At 39.8% G+C, this 18,837-nt stretch overlaps 1 protein-coding gene across 1 annotated transcript; it reads left to right on the top strand.

The window, feature by feature from the left end:
- Positions 1-2,390: 2,390 nt before the first annotated feature.
- On the top strand, positions 2,391-16,022 carry PDXK (pyridoxal (pyridoxine, vitamin B6) kinase; the record flags this gene model as incomplete). The annotated part of the gene is made up of 9 exons (XM_009705745.1): positions 2,391-2,495; positions 5,468-5,551; positions 7,472-7,518; positions 8,993-9,078; positions 9,896-9,941; positions 12,617-12,728; positions 14,137-14,273; positions 14,847-14,913; positions 15,686-16,022. Coding segments are annotated over 9 exons (797 nt in total), but the record flags the coding sequence as incomplete, so codon positions are not given.
- Between the last annotated feature and the right edge of the window lie 2,815 nt (positions 16,023-18,837).

Below are 18,837 nucleotides of genomic sequence, written 5' to 3'. Positions count from 1 at the left end.
CCCTTGTTCATCACGTTACATGAAGTTACCCCGGGGTAAGGGCTTAGGGTGGTTTCCATCTTGCTGCCAGTTTTGAGTTTGTTTCTTCATAATTCAACTCCTAGCAAAATCATAGTTCTCTGCAGTCCCAGTGAAGGCATTGCCCTTTTTCTTCTGTCTAAATATCTGGGGCTTCCCTGAGAGTTTCCCTAGGGCTTTTTTTTTTTTTTTTCCTCCAGCTACCCTGTGATTAGGCTTTAGATTGTATTACACGTGTGGGAAAAAGGATCCTCTAAATACTCTTGGAAGTCATTGCTACAGAGTTTGGACAGTGTCCTGGCCCCATGTGGGTAACTAATTCCTGAGCTAAGCTGGGCTGCTACTGAACACTCTGTTTCTGTATTTATTCCCCTCCCTCAGTGGAGAATCAGTGTGACACGGACCCTCTGCATTGACTGTTTAAGACAGCTTGACGTAGGAAGGTGAACTTTTAGTTAAATAGTGAATGTGCAGGGTCCCTGTGTAAGAATGGCTCCCAGGAGTGTCTAGATTGTCTGGACAATCTATGGTAGTTACTTTTACAGCTAGATGTAAGACAAACGACTGATTTTTTTGCCAGCTGAACTTGATTGTGGGTGAAAACTCCATTCAGTTTCATTGGTGTGGGCACAGTGAAATAAAAAGGACCCCATTTGTGTCCCTGTATGGACTGGCTTTGCAGTGCTAATAGGAGTAGAGATACAAGGAAGAGGGGAGCGTGGGTTATTTCTCTGTGAAGCTGCAGATGTGACTGAACAAACATCTGCATATGCATTAAATAAGCCAAATACTTGAGTTAGTTGTAGTCAAGGGTTCCTCATATACTTGGGGCTAGACGTGTGCCTAGGTGTTAGGCGTTGCTGTTTTGAGTATCGCTGTGTTCTGCAAGGGAACGACAGCCCTAACATATGGGAATCCCTCGCTTTGTCCGTTTCTTCACAGAGACTTTATAAAAAGCATTTTCTAGGGAGGGAACTGTAGTGGCTGATGTGAGTCAGTCCCCAGCCAGCTGGCAGCGAGTCGTGTTTTAGAGGCTGGGCCTTTGTGAGGCTGAGGACAAAATGATCCATCTGCTCACCCTACTGTGGGTGTATTTGCATTCATAAGAAGGAGAACTGAAAAATGTGCTTATCCTAGGCTGTAGGCACCTTTTGGCAGTTACTCTAATAACAGAGTTTAGAGTGATAATCAAAGCCAACAGTTTTTATCACAGAATTTTCAAACTCCAAGAGCAGAAGTTAAACAAAATACCATTGTCATCACAGAGGGGTGGTGTGGAAGAAGATACATTTCACTTTCCCATCCCGTTAATAAAAAGATAATCTTTTTAACAAACTCTGAATTTATGGAGGTTGGAAGAGTTAAATTGTAGGTGCTTCATCTAATATCCTGGAGGAAGTCCCATTCTTCTATACAAGGGAGTGATGGCTGCTATCTGGATGGGCAGACTGTGATGGTGCAAGGTGCATTTACATTTTTCAGCAAATGTTTAGAGTCTGTCAAGGAATGTTTTTTGGGTGGGGTTTTTTTTGTTTGTTTTTTTTTTGGCTTGAAATTGGCTGCCATGGAGCCTGGTCCATTGTTTGCTGAAATCAGTTCAGCTTCTCCCAAGTAACCTCACCTTCCGTCTGCTGCTCAGCCATGAATGTTGGTTTGTAATTCTTAGAGATCACTCAAGGATAAGAGTGTATGGATATTATTTGTCTGTTTTTAGTGTCTTTCTGATATTCATTGGCCTCCTCCAGGAACCTGAGCATAAAACTGTGCTATTTTTGGAAGAAAATCTGTCAGATGACTTTGTATGCTTAAAGAGCATCCGTGACAATGTTCTGCTGTGCTCACTCGATTTGTTACACCCAGGTCCCAGTGAACGCCGTTATCTGATGGGTACAGCAGTGCTGCACGCCTGTGTCCAGACAGATCCACAACTCCTGTTTAAGCTTGTCATCATCTAGCTGTCAGTCTTTTTATAGTATAAAATAACACAAATAGATTATACTGACACCCTCCTCCAGTGAAGTCTAAAATATGCATTTGTTGCCTTCCACGCAGGAGAGGTATAGCTGTATAGGCTCCATGGGAAAACTTGCAGGAGCTTGTGTGTGCTCTGCTCAATCTGCCGATAAACCAACAGTCTCAAACTCCAGTGTAGTCACTCTAGTTCCTTTGGGAAAGAGAGGTGCTAAGAAGAAGTTGAGCACGTTAACTGCTCTGCTGGCAGCAGCCTTCATTCAGCAACAGTGTTTTACAGAAGAGGAGGTAGAAATGCTTTCTGGTGTGAATATCTGATACAGTCCCTCCAAGTGTATAATCGGTGTGATTCTAAATAGAAAATTTAGCTCTTGAAAAACTATCTGGTGTTTACTTTGCAGGTTATGCCCACTGGAAGGGTCAGGTGTTAAATTCAGATGAACTTCATGAACTGTATGAAGGACTTAAGCTGAACAAGGTCAACCGGTATGATTATGTACTCACAGGTAAGAAGAACTTGCTCCTTGGAGTTCCCATGAGATGTAAACAAAAATGAAGAACTATAAACCGTATTCCTGCTTATTCCAAATCAAGCAATTGTATTTTCCCTCCTTTGATTCCTCCTGCAATTTCATCTGTATATTATAGTCTCAACTGCTCATACTGTGTAGTTTGAAAGAGCCAGTGTTCTTCAGCCTGAAGGTTGTAATTGTGCGAGTAAATTGATCCCCTTGTATAGTTTACAGACTTGTACAGGCCAGTCATGAACAGGCTTAATTAAATTAAAAGTTTTGGGAGTGCCTCTACTGAAAAAAGGATGAGGAATGTCAGAATATTATTTTTAAATTTATTATGAAGACATGAGTTTAACCCTTTCTCCTAAATTTGCAGTACTGGCATTCTGTGGTACTAGAGCATGATTTTATACACAGTTGTCTGTCCTTGTTTTTTTCTACTTGATCTTTAAGGGGTAGCGCTTTGGATACAGAGCAAAGTATAACAGAGTTGGAGTTGGATTTTCATTCTGTCATATCTCTTGCTTTTTTTTTTTTTTTTTGTTGCTCTTGTTACTACGTACGTCTCTGAGTGGATACAGTTCTGCAGGACATAATGACTGTGCAGTGTTTTCCTTTGCCACTAGGTGCAAACTGTTTGTAAACATAGGCAAAGAGAACTTCTTGTGGAATGCTTTTTTATAGAAAGGAGAGATTCTATATGCAATTTTTACTAAAAACTGCTTCTCATCCAATTCCTGCTTCTCAAATGTAGATTACTGATAGGGTTTCACCTCAGTAAGAGCTATGCATCTGGTTTAGATTACAGTATCAATTTTTTATAGCTGTGAACAGTCACTTTTAAAAAGTAAACAGAAATATATTGCCAGATTTGATTGATTTCATGGCTTCCACGTGTAGGAAAGTGCTTTATACAAAGGGAAAACTGGAGACTTTTAAGTGTGTGGATTGTAACCCCAAAGCAGTCCTGCCTTGAAGGGTATGGCATGTCTGAAGATGCATTTTCAGTTCTTTTTCAGGGAATGTCTCCAAAGTAAAGGAGACTAAATAGAAAATAGACTGAACTAAGGGTTAAGAAATTAATTTCAGCATAAAGGGGTTCTTTGTGATTGAGAAATAGACAAACACCCTTTCTTTCCTTGAAAGAACTCACAGGGAGGACATTTCCAGTCAAAGCACACTGTATTGTAGGAGTTTTCAGGAGATGTTAGTATGCAAAATTTGTAAATAATGCTTGAGTATTCTTTTAGCTGAAATGTTCCTTCTTTATTTTACTTTAAAACTCTTGGAAGAGACCCCAACTCCTTTCCTATCACTGTCTTGTACTGGCAAAATGGATGTAAGAGATTAAAAATGGTAGAAGGAAAAATAGAAATCTTCAGCAAAAGGAGATTTTGGAGGAAAAAAGTAATATTTATTAATATGCCTTTTGAAATAGGATTTGTGGGTAGATGGGTCAGTGTGTTCATGTTTGTTTAAAAATCCCGTTTGGTGTAGCCATTTTCAGTATGGACGAAAAGAAGGCACGGGTAGAAATGCCACTAATTTCTTAAGGTCTAATAACACTCTCAGTGTTTTAGTGTTCAGTTCTGCTGTGGCTGAACTTAATATTCAGTTTTTTTCATTCAGGGCCAAAAGACCGATTTTTCTCTTCAAACAGGATCAGCCATTCACTGTAGTGCACAACTGTGCTTTGTACCTCCAACAACCTGGATATGATTATTCAAACACTGAAAACAAATTAATTTCTCAGCAGGTGGGATTTGACTGTAATTGTATGTCTGATGACTGTAGATACCTTGGCTGAAATAGAAATGGTTATCTTTAGGCTGATTATACAAAATAACACTTTGCTAACTTTTGTGACTGTTAGTTACTTGTAGATCTTCATATATTTGTTTCATTTACAGTAAAGCACTCAAGGCAAGAGATAAATTCCAATTAAGTGTAATTTTTTTGAAATACCTCTGTCAGTAATGTTAATTGTACTCTATATTTTTTTATTTTTTTTTTCAGCCAGTCTACCATCACAGGTCACTTTAAACAAAAGTCTTTACTTGGCTCTTTTGACTGATTATCAGCATTTCATAAACATAGAGAAAGCATTTGGCCAAAAATCTTGGAAGAAACAAAACAAAACAAAAATCCAAAATGTATTTTTAAATATTTCAGTAGAGTGGACATTTCCAAGCTGAAGTTTTGAAGTTTTGAAGAAGCTACACTGCTAAAAATAATACTGTTAAATGAACTAAAATAAATGAAAATCAAATTATTAATTAATAAATGTTGTAAATGAAGTTAATACCTAAGTATATAAAGAAAGAAACATCTATAAAATAAATTATTTAATAAGAGTATTGTGGTGCTAGCATTGTCATTAGGGCCTTGAGATATAATAAAACTTATTTCCAGCTTATTTCACTGCTAAGCCTAAAATAGAAATTTTATTGGTGTGTTGGCCATTGCTCTAAAATATTCAAGATTAATTCTCCATTGCATTAATGTATTGGACTGTATCAGCACCAACATTAATAATAATAAAACCCTGTTTCAAACCAGAGTACAAGATAAGTGTATGGATTTTAAAATGTTTCTGACTTCCTACATGATAAATAGTACTGATTTGGACTGCTCTTTTGAAGAAAAGGAATGTTTTTTTCCTTTCAGCCTGACCTTTTGGTATATATTTTCAAGCATTTTGAAGTTGTATGAGCCCTTCATGTATAACGTACTTAGTAAATGGATTTATTTTTTTTAAGGTTATCTGTGTAGTTGTGCAAGCACTGTCTGAATTTGTCTACCACCTATTATTCCCAACTAAAATACTAAAAAGCCTTTGTTCTAAAAATGCATTGTTCCAAAGAATGAGAAGTATGCAGCATTCCTGTCCAAAATAAAAAAAAAAGAGGTGTTCATGAAAATAGACTTCAAAAGTGTCGTCTTTTTTTTTTTTTTTCCAAAAGGGTATACAAGAGACACATCATTTCTTGCAATGGTGGTGGATATTGTCCAGGAGTTGAAGCAACAGAATTCTAACCTAGTATATGGTAAGGATGTGTATTATAATCCTTTCTGCTTCATCACTATATGTGCTTATCATTTTCACGGTTTAGGATGAAAATGCTGTTGTGATGTTAGCCAGCGTTTCACAACCATCTTGTGCCCTGATCTGGCTGGGACCAGCTGAGGCTTCAGTGAAGTTTCATTTCAGCATTGCTTAAGTGTTGAGGAAGTTGAGTTTTTATCTTTTATTCCATTCAGTATGTTTCTTGCATTATGCTGTCCAAAGGAGAGTGTGCCTTGAGGACTGATCGTCTGTATCAAAGAAAGGCTTGTAAAATCCCAGCTGGCTGCTGCTGTTTGTAGTTCAGAGGCATAGGCTGTAAGTGGTGATAGCTGAAACCTCTCCTTGATTTCCAAGTCAGTCAAAAGCAGGATAGACTCTCCTGTGTTGCCCTGCCATCATTTCTTGTTACATCCCAGAAGTGTCTTACTGTGCTTTATAAGCTTCATAATTTAGCTTAAACTCCAAGGCTTTTTTTAACTCTGGTGCCCTCTGCTAAGATTACTTAGGAGCACTCAAAAAGCAACAGACTCTAGCAAGTGCTGTCATTAACGTGCCATGTCAGGCTTAAACCCATGAGAAAAGAGTCTTCTCTTTTCTTCCTGACTCTCAGTGTTTCAGGACTTTTGAACATAACTAGTGTAGGCTTGAATTGAGTAAAACGTTTAGAGTGACAAGGCAAAGTCAGTGGGGATTTAGTGGGATAAAAAGCTATGAATGACAGTTTGAGCCTTTCATCTTCAGGTTCAGTAAACTGTGTGGTCAGGAAACATCTAGAATGGTTGCAGGATTTGCAAGGTGTGATACTGCGCAGTGTGATATCTGACGTAAAATTAACAAAGCACAGTTCTCATTTAGAAAAACGTAGCAGAGATCTTCGTGAGCACAGGTTTTGTTGTCTTCTAGCCTTTATTAACACTGTTGCATTGTCAGATTCTCCAGAGCATTGTACTGGTAAGTGAAAGCCAAAAACTGTTGGAGTATGAGCAGAAAGAAACATCTAGCCGTATAGAACAGGAAGGATGTGGTCAGATCATGAGAACACAGCTAGGCTTATAAGTTCCTTTGTGTTTAATAAATAGATTATAATGTAAGGAAAATACTTTTAAAATGTAAAACAGTTTACCCTCTTTTTACTCATAGAAACTTCCTCAAATACTGATTGGACATTGATTTGATACCTTTGTATTTATATTTCTTTTTTATCTTGCTAAAAGCTCTTTTAATACAATGAGCAATGTTCCTTTTTAAAGTACAAGGCTAGGGTGTTTCCGTCCTGACTTTAAAACTGAGGGCACTTAGAATATGTTCATGCTGCTGATCATTCAGAACCTGCGCCAAACACGTGTTAATATTGTTACACCAAGTATGAGTTTATGTACTTTGGTATGGATTTTCTTCTTGTTTCATTATAATACACATAATTTTTTTAATGTGTACACACAGCATTGTGGTGTGTACGTTTGGCATGTATCTTTTTACACTAAAGTAAAAATAGGACTCTTTTCACAGCTATTAGCTTCTCCCATGTTTCTTCCCCACCGTACTACTACTCCAGAGTTTTGGATTGGGGAGTGAAGGGGAGAACTCTCTGCGTTTTCCATAACGAAAGCCCCTTTACTCCCATCAGTGAAACTCTCTCATCCTCATCACCTTCAGACATGACAGCATGCAAGCAGGTAGGAGAGGGTGACTACAACCCTCTGACAGTTAAGACACATGGCCTACTCTTTCAGAATTGGCAGCCACCAGTTATAAATTTCAGGTTAAGTGCAAGAACTGTGAGAGTATATAAGCTATCAGGTGCTCAGTGCTGTTACATAGCCACTGCTAAAACTTTTCCCTCCTGCCAGGCTCTCTCTAACTGTACCCCATTTCTAAAGCTAGATTTATTCTGTTACAGTATGCGATCCAGTGATGGGTGACAAATGGAATGGAGAAGGCTCTATGGTTAGTACTTATTTGTTTGGATTCCCTGTATAGTGAATATTTGCTATATAAAGATGTATAAAGATTTATTAATTTTTAAACACCAAAACTAAGTTAGTTTACCTAAATGTGGCTTTGGATCCCAGCATTAAGTAAGTTTGTACTTTAAGTTCCTGTATTTGAATGAGTTTAGTATCTGGGAAGAATGATGGCTGCATAGCCCTGGGATTATTTCTAACTCTCTGCTGAGACAACAGGTGGAATGCAGACCCTCTTCGCAGGAAAATACCCCCCTGCCTCCCCCTCCTTGTCTCACTGGAGTTCCCTCGTATTCTGTCAAGAGCTCTGTTTTGGCTGGTAGCCTGGCTGGCATTGTCAGTGATGGTGTGAATTGACATACCACATGAACCTAAATGAAGATGACATATTTCATGTGAGACCACACAGCTGTTGGGCATTGGGCTGTGATCGGTGACAGAAAGGTTCTGTGTGCCAGTACCAGACTGCATGCTGACAAAGACACATTCCTTTTTGATCAAAACTAGCAAATAATTTCAGTAAAAATGCAATGTGGGGAGACATCAGCAATAATGATATTTTATGTTTTCTTCTGCCTTAGCTAGTCATGCACTATGAATTCCTCTCTGTCCTTGTACCTTTTTACAGTTTACCTGCTCATAAAACATCATATGAAGTAGCACTTGGTAATAAATTTGCCAATGCTATTGTGTTCTATTTTTTCATTTTATATCTGTTGCAATATTTATTGTCCTTGGACTTTTCTAACAAGGCAGAGATCTAGCAGCTGTAGTGTCACCTTGCAAAGCTTTAGCTCTTGGGAGAAGTCATAACCATGGGCCTACCTATGCCTTTTGGGTGGAAGGTAAGGTAGACGAAGAGCAGAATATTTAACACGAAACCCACCAACTCATTCCTGCCATAAGAAGTAATAAAGTCATTATTTAAAATGCCTTGGTTTAGATGTGACCTAGTCTTGTATTTCCGTCTAAAGGCAGAGTCCCTGTGACATCATCGCTTCACCATGGCTGAATGAGTGAGCTCAGTATCCATATGATGGGTGTTCTGGTTAGCACCTAGTGGTCAGCACTGTGGTGGGGTTGTACCCATGGCTGATACAACTGGACATAAGAAGGGGTTTCCTATGTTGGGACACTGTATTTCCTCATGCTGCTGTGTCACCTTGGTGAGAGGGAACCCGAAAGTTCTTCATCCAGGCACCACTTCCTTTTAAAGCTGCTGGTTTGGCTGTGTCTGCTTAGCGGTGCTTCCCATCGCCTCCAGTGAAAGAAGGGCTGTTGGTTGTACTGTCACCAGCTGGAGGGTGCACTGCCACTTCAGTTACTGCTGCCTGACGGTACACCCGGAGCTGTCAGGTTATGCCGTGACAGCGTGACTGGTAGTTGAGGGAAGGAGATTTGCAGTCTCACATCTCCCATGCTACTGACAATATTCGGTACTGTTTCTTCTTCCCTAGTATGTGCCCAAGGACCTCCTCCCAGTCTACAGGGACAAAGTTGTACCTGTTGCTGATATAATTACTCCTAACCAGTTTGAAGCTGAGTAAGTACTTATTTCCTTTTATAACCAAATAAACTTGGGGTTAAACTTAGGGGAGACTGATACACGTTCTTTTATTTGTGTCAATATAGTGCCGTATGTATGTATGTGTTGGGTTTTGGGTTTTAGCTGTTACTTTCAAGTGGTGCTTTTCAGCAAACCTCCAACTGTTCCATATCGAAATCAATAAAAAAAAATAAAAATCTGTGAGTTATGTGAGGAGAAGATTTCCCTTGTTTTCTCTGGTCTCTCATTTTCATGATCACTTCTTGTTATCTCCAGAGGCCTGTATCTAGGGCAGGTTGAAATAAATATCTCGCTTCCCTTCCCCATCCTTACCCATTCCTAGGAAAATTTTTATTATATGTCAGAATATCAAAACTGAAATAGTTTGACTTAAACCCCCCGAATTAGATTCAGAAATACCACCATGGCAACATCTCATAGGAGTTAAGAATTTAAATGCTTCCTGCCCATCCTGTCTGCATAGCTGTGACTCTTTGGTCAGGAGATGATCTGTTGTGATACATGACAGGCTGTCCCCCGAGAGGAGAAAGCAGCTACATGGGAGATGGAGAGAAGACACTTGTGAGGGAATTTTATGGTACATGGATCTCTACAGGAGGCAGGTTAGGACTGGTGGGGGTCCGCTTCAGAAGCACTGTGTATCTGTGCACATAACTTTTAATAGCAGACCATGTAGCTACAAACTGTTTAGCCCTGTGTGGTGCGGTCCAAGCTTTCCTCCTTTCAAAGAGTAAGCAAAGCAGTCATTGCCTGGAGAACTTGTGTCCTTTTAATATTTCTGTTTCATTCTCAGGTTACTGACGGGCAGGAAAATTCACACAGAAGAAGAAGCTTTAGAGGTAAGTAGGTAAGGGATGGGATGTGTAAGATCTCTTTCCGTATTCCTGCCTGCAATGCTGCAGTTTGCCATTTGTCTTTAACCTTGAAGTCAATTTGGCCTCTATCCTTTCTCTACATTTATCGTGAAAGCTTGTGCACTCCAGGCGCAAAACGCTTTCTGTTCTAGTGTCAGACTTCTGAACAAACTTCTCAGAACTACGGATAAAGGCGTTGCAGTGGTAATGAGTAGATTTCTGTGAGCTTGTTTTCCTGCAGTGTAGGAAAGGTAGCATTAGCACACACGGCAAGTAACCACGCGCTGTCAGCGCGGTGGAAATGCAGTGGTTGGGGTGGAAATGCGGTGGTTGGGGTGAGACCCCCATCTGACCCTGGGCATTAGAAACCTGCATGAGTTGCTCCATCTGCTGCGCACTGGTGGGTCGTGCAACAGCAATGCTGGGTGTTAGGGCAGCCGTTTCTCATTCTTCCATACAGACGGTTTGCAAGAAAGAGAGCTTGCTAGCAAACTCTTGCAAGGACTGATTCAGTACATTCTGAATCTCTTCCTGACAGTGTTTGCTGGTGCTCTGTTTCTCTTCCTTAAATTGACTTAAAGAGTATGAAACCTGCGTTGCAAAAGGATAGATTGCAAAGATAAGAAGCCAGATTGGGAGTGATGGCCTTCGGGTGCGTCCTGGTGTAAGACAGACAAACCCACAGCATTGATAGCTGCTGTCATTGCCATACAGAGATGATAGATGGTCCGCAAATATACTGCATTGAGGTGTAAAGATTTACCCTTTTGCACAAACTGAAGCAAAAAAGCCACAGGGCTCGGTGATGAAGGACAAAATAGGAATATGGTTTTATTGGTGTCTTGAGAAGGGCTGAGATCTTTGTTTCATTGACTAGTCAGGTGCTTTCATAATGCACTGACGTTATTTCCTCCAGTTTGGTTTTGAACTTCAAAGGAACACAAAATCTTTAAACAAAGGGCAGTTGCAATGGCACCCTGGAGAGTAGCTGGAGTCTGTTAGCCCAAATGTTTGTTGTTTTTTTTCCAGCAACGTCATGCAACATGGGTTGATTACCATCTCTTCACAGCAGGAAACAGCTCCAAAGATCTCGGCTTTTTTAATTCCCCCCCATCCCAGTCTTACATTACCTCGCTGTGTTGGGCAACAGTGATGAACTGTGCTTCATTCCACTAGCTGCTAACTACAACTCAGTTCTTCTATTCTCATCCTCGCTAGCAGAACCACAGTCTTGAGAACAACACTATGAGCTGAGCATAGTTTTATTTCAGCTGCAAACACGAGTTGCATGTGCTGAACAATTTTATAAGTTAGTTTTCTGACTCTCTGATTCATGTGATAGCTCTTATTTGTGATGGATTTTTAAAAAATCTCTTCTAAAGAGATGGAATCATACTTAGGAATGGAAAAATTTTTAAATTAGTTGCTTGCAGGATATTATATTTTAATCTGTCTCCCCAGCTGCATGTCATATATAGGTCTATCCTCCTGAGTAATAATCCATGCTGGAATTTGTCCCCTTCGAATGTAGGAAGAATTCTGGCATCAATTTCCACGGTGACATGCTTTCATTGATTCCTTTAGCAAGACTAGTGATGACAGTATAGTCTTCTAACAGAAAATTAAATATGACGTAATATTAATGCAGAAGGGGCTAAGTTCTACAACTAGAAATACTGGTGATTGGGTTCTTGGTGAATTGTGACTGAGAAATGAAATTGAGTTTAATGTTATTTCATAGGTTGATTATGTCAGTGTGTGCTGGTGGATTTACTGCTTTTTTTAAAACCCAGCCGATGTCTATGCAAAGAGGTCTGAGAGTTGAAGAAACCTGGAGGCTTAGACCAGAAAGAAAAGCAATAGAGAATTAAAAAATACCAGAAATAAATCCTTATCGTTCAGCTGCTCATGAGTCACAGCTAGCCTGAGAGGATTTTTAGTTAAACTCTTCTGGGAGAATTAATATTTCCTCTGTGTTTTATGCGAAACTTACTGAAGTCATTATTTCTTCTGTGAAATCAAAATCACTTCTGTAGCAAGCAATTGTGATATCAGAAGTAGAGTATTAATGAGTTTAAGTGAGGAATGCACAAAGTGGAAATACACCTGCAAAGGTACATAATTTGCAGGTGTAATTTGGGGTTCGAAACAGAACGAGAAAAAAAGATTGAGACACACACTTGTGCCTCTGATTTAGCTCTTTCACTCTTCGTTTTTGGTAACTCTTAAAGTAGTAGCTAAATAAGACTTCATGACCAGGAGGTATTGGCTTTCTAGCAAGTGTTTCAAGATGCTAGCTCAGGTGCACATGTCTGTATTTTTGTTCTCTTATTCTTTTGATAATATGTTCTAAAAACATGATGCAGACAAAAATTCTGATCACAGCTGAAACAGTATTCTTTTCAGAGAAGCATCCAAAAATAATACAGAGATGCTTGTATATTTTAACAAGCGTGTACGTTTAAATATGGATGTTTTGATTCCCCTATTTCAAATTAATTCCCCTAATTCAAATGAATTCTTCAGTAGAAACTGTTTTTTCTCTTTACAAAATATAGCAAAACAAGGTGCTTCTCAAAAATCCTCAGTACTATATATGATGCAAGGTTTAATCAACACACATTGCACTCATTGATTCCTGCCTTTTTGCACATGGAAAGGTAATGGATATGCTCCATGCCATGGGACCAGAGACTGTGGTGATCACAAGCTCAGATCTACAGGCACCTCTAGGAAACGACTACCTAATTGCTCTGGGAAGCCACAGAAAAAGTAAGTCATGAACTCCTTCATTAAACTGTGCTTACTTTTAACCTGTTCTGTGCTTTCAGTAACTTTTTAAAGAAGTAGTTCCATCAGACCCATCTGTAGTGCATGGAAGGAGCTTAGATCCCTAGGTGAACTTCTCCTGTAGTAATATCAGAGAGGGGTAAGAATGGGGCTTCTCCATGAGGGAAGACAAGCTGGGAGCTGAGCGTGATCATAGCACTGGCAGAGCACTGCCCTTGCCAATGAAGCGCAGGCCCACAGTATCTGAATAAGGTGAGCAGAACAGGAGTGGTGGTGGTGGACAGGTCCCATTGACAGTCCAGTGATCATCGGAGAAAGGTGAGATAAGCCAGGTCCAAGATTAATCTGGAAAATCTCATCGGTTAAGTCAGGACAGCAGGGCTGTACACAGGTACACCTACAACATAGCTCAGGCAAGGATGCTTGCACCTGGGCCTGAGCTTCTGTGCAGCTCCTGGGCAAGTGGGCACAGGGTGCATGGGTGGAGGATGTCCTAGGTGAGGTTGATCAGAGCTGTTAAAGCCCCTAGTAGTGGCCCTGACAAGTAGTAGTGGTATAAAACAGGAACTTTCAATGTTTTGAATGCTTTTATAAAAAGTTGTGTTGTTGTGTTAGCAGATTGTTCCTCTCCAGTAAGTTGTAAAATGTCCTTCTGCTGCTTCTTTATATCCGCTTCTATACCATCACCAATATTCATTGTCTGGAGTGTTGCAGGATGTTTTTTACCTGAGAAGGACATAGTTATGTGGGGTGGTATATGATCTTGTTTTCTTGTTCATCTAAGGGATCTAAATGTGGGCATCACATTCTGGCCTGCTGAGAGACTGAAGAAGTCTTGATAATTTCAAACAGATTCCACTAAGAATCAGTCAGTTGGTCTTAGCACTCAGTTACATGCCAGGCCTGGAATAAATCTTGTCATTCTAATGGTGATTACAATATGGCACATGAATCAGATATTCTCTGCTGATATCTACAGCTGCTCTTGTGCCTCCGGACAACCCAGAGATACTCTAGATGATTGTCTGGGGTGCCCTATCTAGGATTCAGCAGTCTCCATAAATATGCAGTTTCCTGAGCAAGCTGCTGCTGCTGTCTAAATGATAATAGGTGGCTCTCAGTCCTTCATGAAAATGAAGGTGCTAGCTACCTGCTCCCTCTTAATTGAAGTATATACAGTATGTTAAGTTGTAAATGCTATCCCAACTTGGCAAAGTTTTTTGAAAGGTTTCACCTTTTAAAAGAGCTGTTACAAAGTTTACGATACGCCTTAGCATCTTTACACTCCAAACAGCAAAGAAATTCAGATCTAGTGATCACTTTTAAATTATAGTAAATGCTATTGTATTAATTGCTGGGTCTGTTTCTTAACTGTCTGTCTGCATTTTAGCTAATGCTGATGGTACGAAGATGACACAGAGAATTCGAGTGGAGTCTCCTAAAGTGGATGCTGTCTTTGTTGGAACAGGAGACTTGTTCGCTGCTATGCTTTTGGCATGGACGCATAAGCATCCAAACAATTTGAAGGTGTGGGAGAAGTTATTTGTGTCTCTGCAAATTTAGACTATGTTTCTTTTTTATTATTATTACTTCTAATCTGTGACATTATTTAAAGAGTCTTTTCTGGTTTGGCTTTTTTTCCTCACGTCAGAGGGAAAAAAAGCAGAAATTCCCTTTTGCCAGAACATTTTAGCTTGTAGAACTTTGGATGGTCACATTTCAGTGACATGGATTTTGTAATTTTGCAAAATAAGATGTTCATCTCTCTAGAGCGAGAGACACTGCATGCATGTTTGAAATCATATTTTGTTTACCCTTCCTTCATAATAAGCTTTAAAAATAATTTATCAGATCAACTTCTCTGTTTCTTTCCCTTAAGCACATAGAGTCCTCGATATGGGTGTGTGGTTTCTAACACCTGTTTGAGGGGAATTATGAGAGTCTAAATTTTTTTTTCCCCAAACTGTACATTACATAGAGTTGTTGGCCTGTTTTCATCTTGTCAGTCGTGTTTGCCTCAATAGCAGTGTTTTTGAAATAATAGCATTAAACTAGGCCGCTGAAATTTTACTAAAACCCGAATATACTATGTTAATGCAGGTGGCATGTGAAAAGACTGTGTCAGCCATGCAACACGTTCTGCAAAGGACCATTAAGAGTGCAAAAGGTAATTCATTCAAACCTTGTTCCCTTGCTCTGTCAGGATTTGCGACAGAAGGAGCATTCAAAGAGCTTTCTGGGTTTCCTGACTAAAGGCAGCCCTCAGTGCAGAAGCAGCTGGAGAATTTACAGAATGAGAGCTTGGTAGTCTTGTCAGTGCATGTTCCTTACTGTGTTCTCCAAGCCTGTTTTTGACAACATGCAACTGAAGATGTCACTGTTCAGCTTGTAGTGGGACTACAGTCATGCTGAGTGCGCTCGTCTGCTTTGCAAATCAGTGGCGGAAGAACTTGAGGAAATGCTGAGTTTGGTGTGCAAGAGAGCTTCTCTTCTAAGTGTAGCTTGCTCACTTGCCCTTTGAGTGCATGTTTTTGGTATTGAGAGGGGTTTATCAACTAATAATAAACTCTCTGTTTGCTGTGTTGGCCACGTGAGGAGCAATTTTTTTTTCAGCTTCTCTTCCCGTGGAGTTCTCATGTCTTTCAATTCCTAAGGAGATCTGGATGGGATCTGTGGGTTCTTGGAACACGTCTGTGTCGCTTTCTAATTAACAGCAGAGCCGTGTTTCTTTCCTGGAGAGTGGTGCCTAACAGAGGTGATAAGAAATCACAGTGCTGACCTGGATCTTCCACCTTGGAAGCCTTTAGCAGAGGGTAGTAAGGGAAACTGGGAAGAGGAGGAAGGTAGAAGGGTAGAAAAAATAGTGGGGTAACAGAACAATGTAACTTGTTTCTTTTTATACCGCTGTTTTTAATGACATTCTGATGTCATCTTTTTAGCACAAGCTGGAGAAGGAAACAAACCAAACTCAGCCCAGCTGGAACTGAGAATGGTCCAAAGCAAAAAGGACATAGAAAACCCAGAGATCATAGTGAAAGCCACCGTGTTATAAAGGCTGTACGTCTCCGATAACGCACAATGTATTGATGTCCTCATTTCTTTCCTGTAAATTGTAATATTTGCCTTAGGTCTGTGACAGAAACCTGATTTTCATGAAATAGTGCCCAGCATAGGCAGATATCCACTCTCAAACATATGTGCTGGCCTTGCTCAGTTTTAAAAACAAAACAGTTAGTGTGCATTGAAGCATATTACCAGGTATCAAAATGGCTGTCAAATTCACTTTGCCTGTGTAATTACCCAGGGCAAGAGAGTACAATGTTCCTGCCTTGCCAAAGACTTTAGATGCGAATTTGCTAATGGAATGCTTGACTGACTGGAAAATATATTTCAAGGTGGCGTCTAGTGCCAATGGAGCTGGCTCCATGCTTCCTTTTCCTGGAGATACCTGGTTACCTACTCTGGTATTCAGTATCTCAGCTGCTATGAAACTAAGCAGGGTTAAAACTACACACAAAGTTCTGGTTGTGTGTAGGGGTACTTTGAAGATGTTTGGCATTTAAGTACTCTGAAGTGACCTTGAGGTGTCATTCGTGTTATTCATAACTGCTCCTGTTTCTTGTCTATGAACAGCCGCACAGTTTCAGTTTTTGCAGGTACCGGCCGCTTATTTCTAATGTCTGTGGGTGCCCACGTGATTTTCTTCCAAAAGCTGCTCCAGAAACATCTTCATTAATAAGATAATGTCTTCATTCAGTAGCATTGATTAGCACTTTGTAGTTCTACCTCCAAGGCCAGGTTTCGTTCTTTGTTTAGTTTTTAACTAAGGATAAACATACTGTAAGGACAAAACAGAAAGCAGCTCTTGCCCTGAAAGCTGGCTACCCTAGATTGTTCTTCATGGATGGATATATTTACAAACCGTGAAGGGCACTTCCACTTAAATAATAGTGAGCACTATTGGCAGGCTTATCACTGAAGCAATGTGGTAAAAGTAGTATTTTTAGTTTAGTAAGGTTTAGCAAGTTACATATGTTTATGTAGTGACACATACAAAATTAATTTGTTCATAATGTAAGTCTCTGCATCCTACGCTGATTAGAGATGACTGAAATCCATTATTATTATTAATGCATCTTTATTTCAAAATTCTGCTTCATAAGGCTTCAAAATGGGCTTCTTAATAATTTCAGTGTCCCATACATCACAGCCGCATACTATACCAGTAGGGCAGGTGTGCAGACAGGTACTGACCACTCATACTTCCATATGATTTCTGTATGGGACTGAGGCTCTTGCTTCTCCCAACATGAGGTTTAGTGTGTTGTTAAATCCAAATTCAGTTGATGAACTTTGTCTTAGATGGCATAAGGAGATCAAAATTGCAGTGACATGAAGCAGATTTGCATTGGAGGAAAGGGCTGAGTTTTTCTTGATTATCTGAGTATGCTCAGGAAGCTCCCTCTTGGGTATCTCCCAGGTACCTTTCCTGCATCTTCCTCATCACACCTGCCTGACTGGTAGTGTCACCTGCATAGCTTGGGAGTCCCCAGAAGAGCTGGTTTGGAGATCGAACCACCATTTTTGTGGGTTTTCTGCCATTGTAAAAGTTAATTGGTTTCACCTAGTAGAAGAGTAATTTATCCCTAAAGTGAATTTTTAGCTAAATAGATTTATTTTTTTTTCCATAGAGTAAGATTTCATAATTAATACATTTCTGAAATCCCTCATTTTCAGTATCTCTGAAGCAAATGAAATTTAAGAGATGAATATGTTTTGCAGTAAATGTAAGAGGCAAACTTCAGGCTTTCACTCTCGACTAATAATTTTATTTCCTCTCATGCATTTGGCATTAAAAATGGGGGAAAAAAAAAAAAGCCGTATGACTGAGAATTTTAAAGGGGGAAAAAACCCAATAGAAATGACCTATAAAACATCACTCTACTGCCACAGTTTTTAGTAACCACTGCCGTGAAATAACTTTCTAGCAATAATAATTCTGGTGATGTGAACAGTTGCTAAAATTAGCAGTCAGTAACAGAGATGAGCTCACGGCTGATATCCAACATGTAAAAAGACATGAACTGTCTTAACTGTGTGTATAAATATCTGATGGGAAGCAGTGAAGAAGAAGGAGCCGGGCTCTTCTCAGTGGTGCCCAATGAAGGAGTAACAGGCAATGGGCACAAACTGAAACGTAGGAAATTCCATTTAAACATTAAAAAAAAAAATCATTCACTGTGAGGGTGACTGAGCACTGGCACAGGTTGTCCAGAGAGGTTGTGGAGTCTCCATCCTTGGAGATACTCAAAAGCTGGCTGAACATGGCCCTGAGCCACCTCCTTTGGTTAACCCCGCTTGCGCAGTGGAGTTGGACTAGACGGTCTCCAGAGTTCCCTTCCAACTTCAACCATTCTGTGATTCTGCAAAGTACAATGAATTGCCTTCCTTTGCAGCGCTCTATTTTTAAATTGATGCAATTTTTTTTTTCCTTCCTGAGACACAAACTTCCAGATAGGCTAGGAAATAGCTCAGTATTAATAATTTGCCCCCTTTTTAGATAAGCTGCTTTTTACTTGGGCAGTTCTGCCAGGAATACAATTGCCTTTTTTGAGATAATTGCTTTCAGCAAAGATATTTAAATACTGTAGCTTGTGATGCATTTCAACAGTCGAACACAAAAGGATTTTAACTCTTTCTAGCATTTATTAAAAAGTGTTGCATGTGATATTCCAAACATCGCTATGAGTTTATTTATCTTTTAAAATTAGACTATTCCACCTAGAAGCATGTAATCCCTACCATCCTCTTGGGAGGAAGGGATCAACATACTGAATTTCCCTGCCTGTACATATCATGGTCAACTTTGCAGCATTATGCTTGACACCCTCACCCAGCTGTATCAAGTTTTGCAGCTCCTATGAGTCACATCCAAAAATCTTCAGATGACCAAGCTTTCAGACCTCTACTGTGTCCTTCAAATTGCCAAGAATTAGATGAATCCCAGGAGCAGTTCACATGCAGTAAATGACATTTGATTTCTACAGTCCCATGGCTCAGCACAGATCTTAGCTGGGTCTGGAAGTGGCTC

The sequence above is a fragment of the Cariama cristata genome, unplaced genomic scaffold (assembly GCF_000690535.1).
Source record: "Cariama cristata isolate BGI_N322 unplaced genomic scaffold, ASM69053v1 scaffold18248, whole genome shotgun sequence".
In the NCBI taxonomy this organism is placed as follows: Eukaryota; Metazoa; Chordata; class Aves; order Cariamiformes; family Cariamidae; genus Cariama; species Cariama cristata.
Note: the sequence above shows the minus strand (reverse complement) of the source record. Positions and strands in the feature narration are given on the sequence as shown.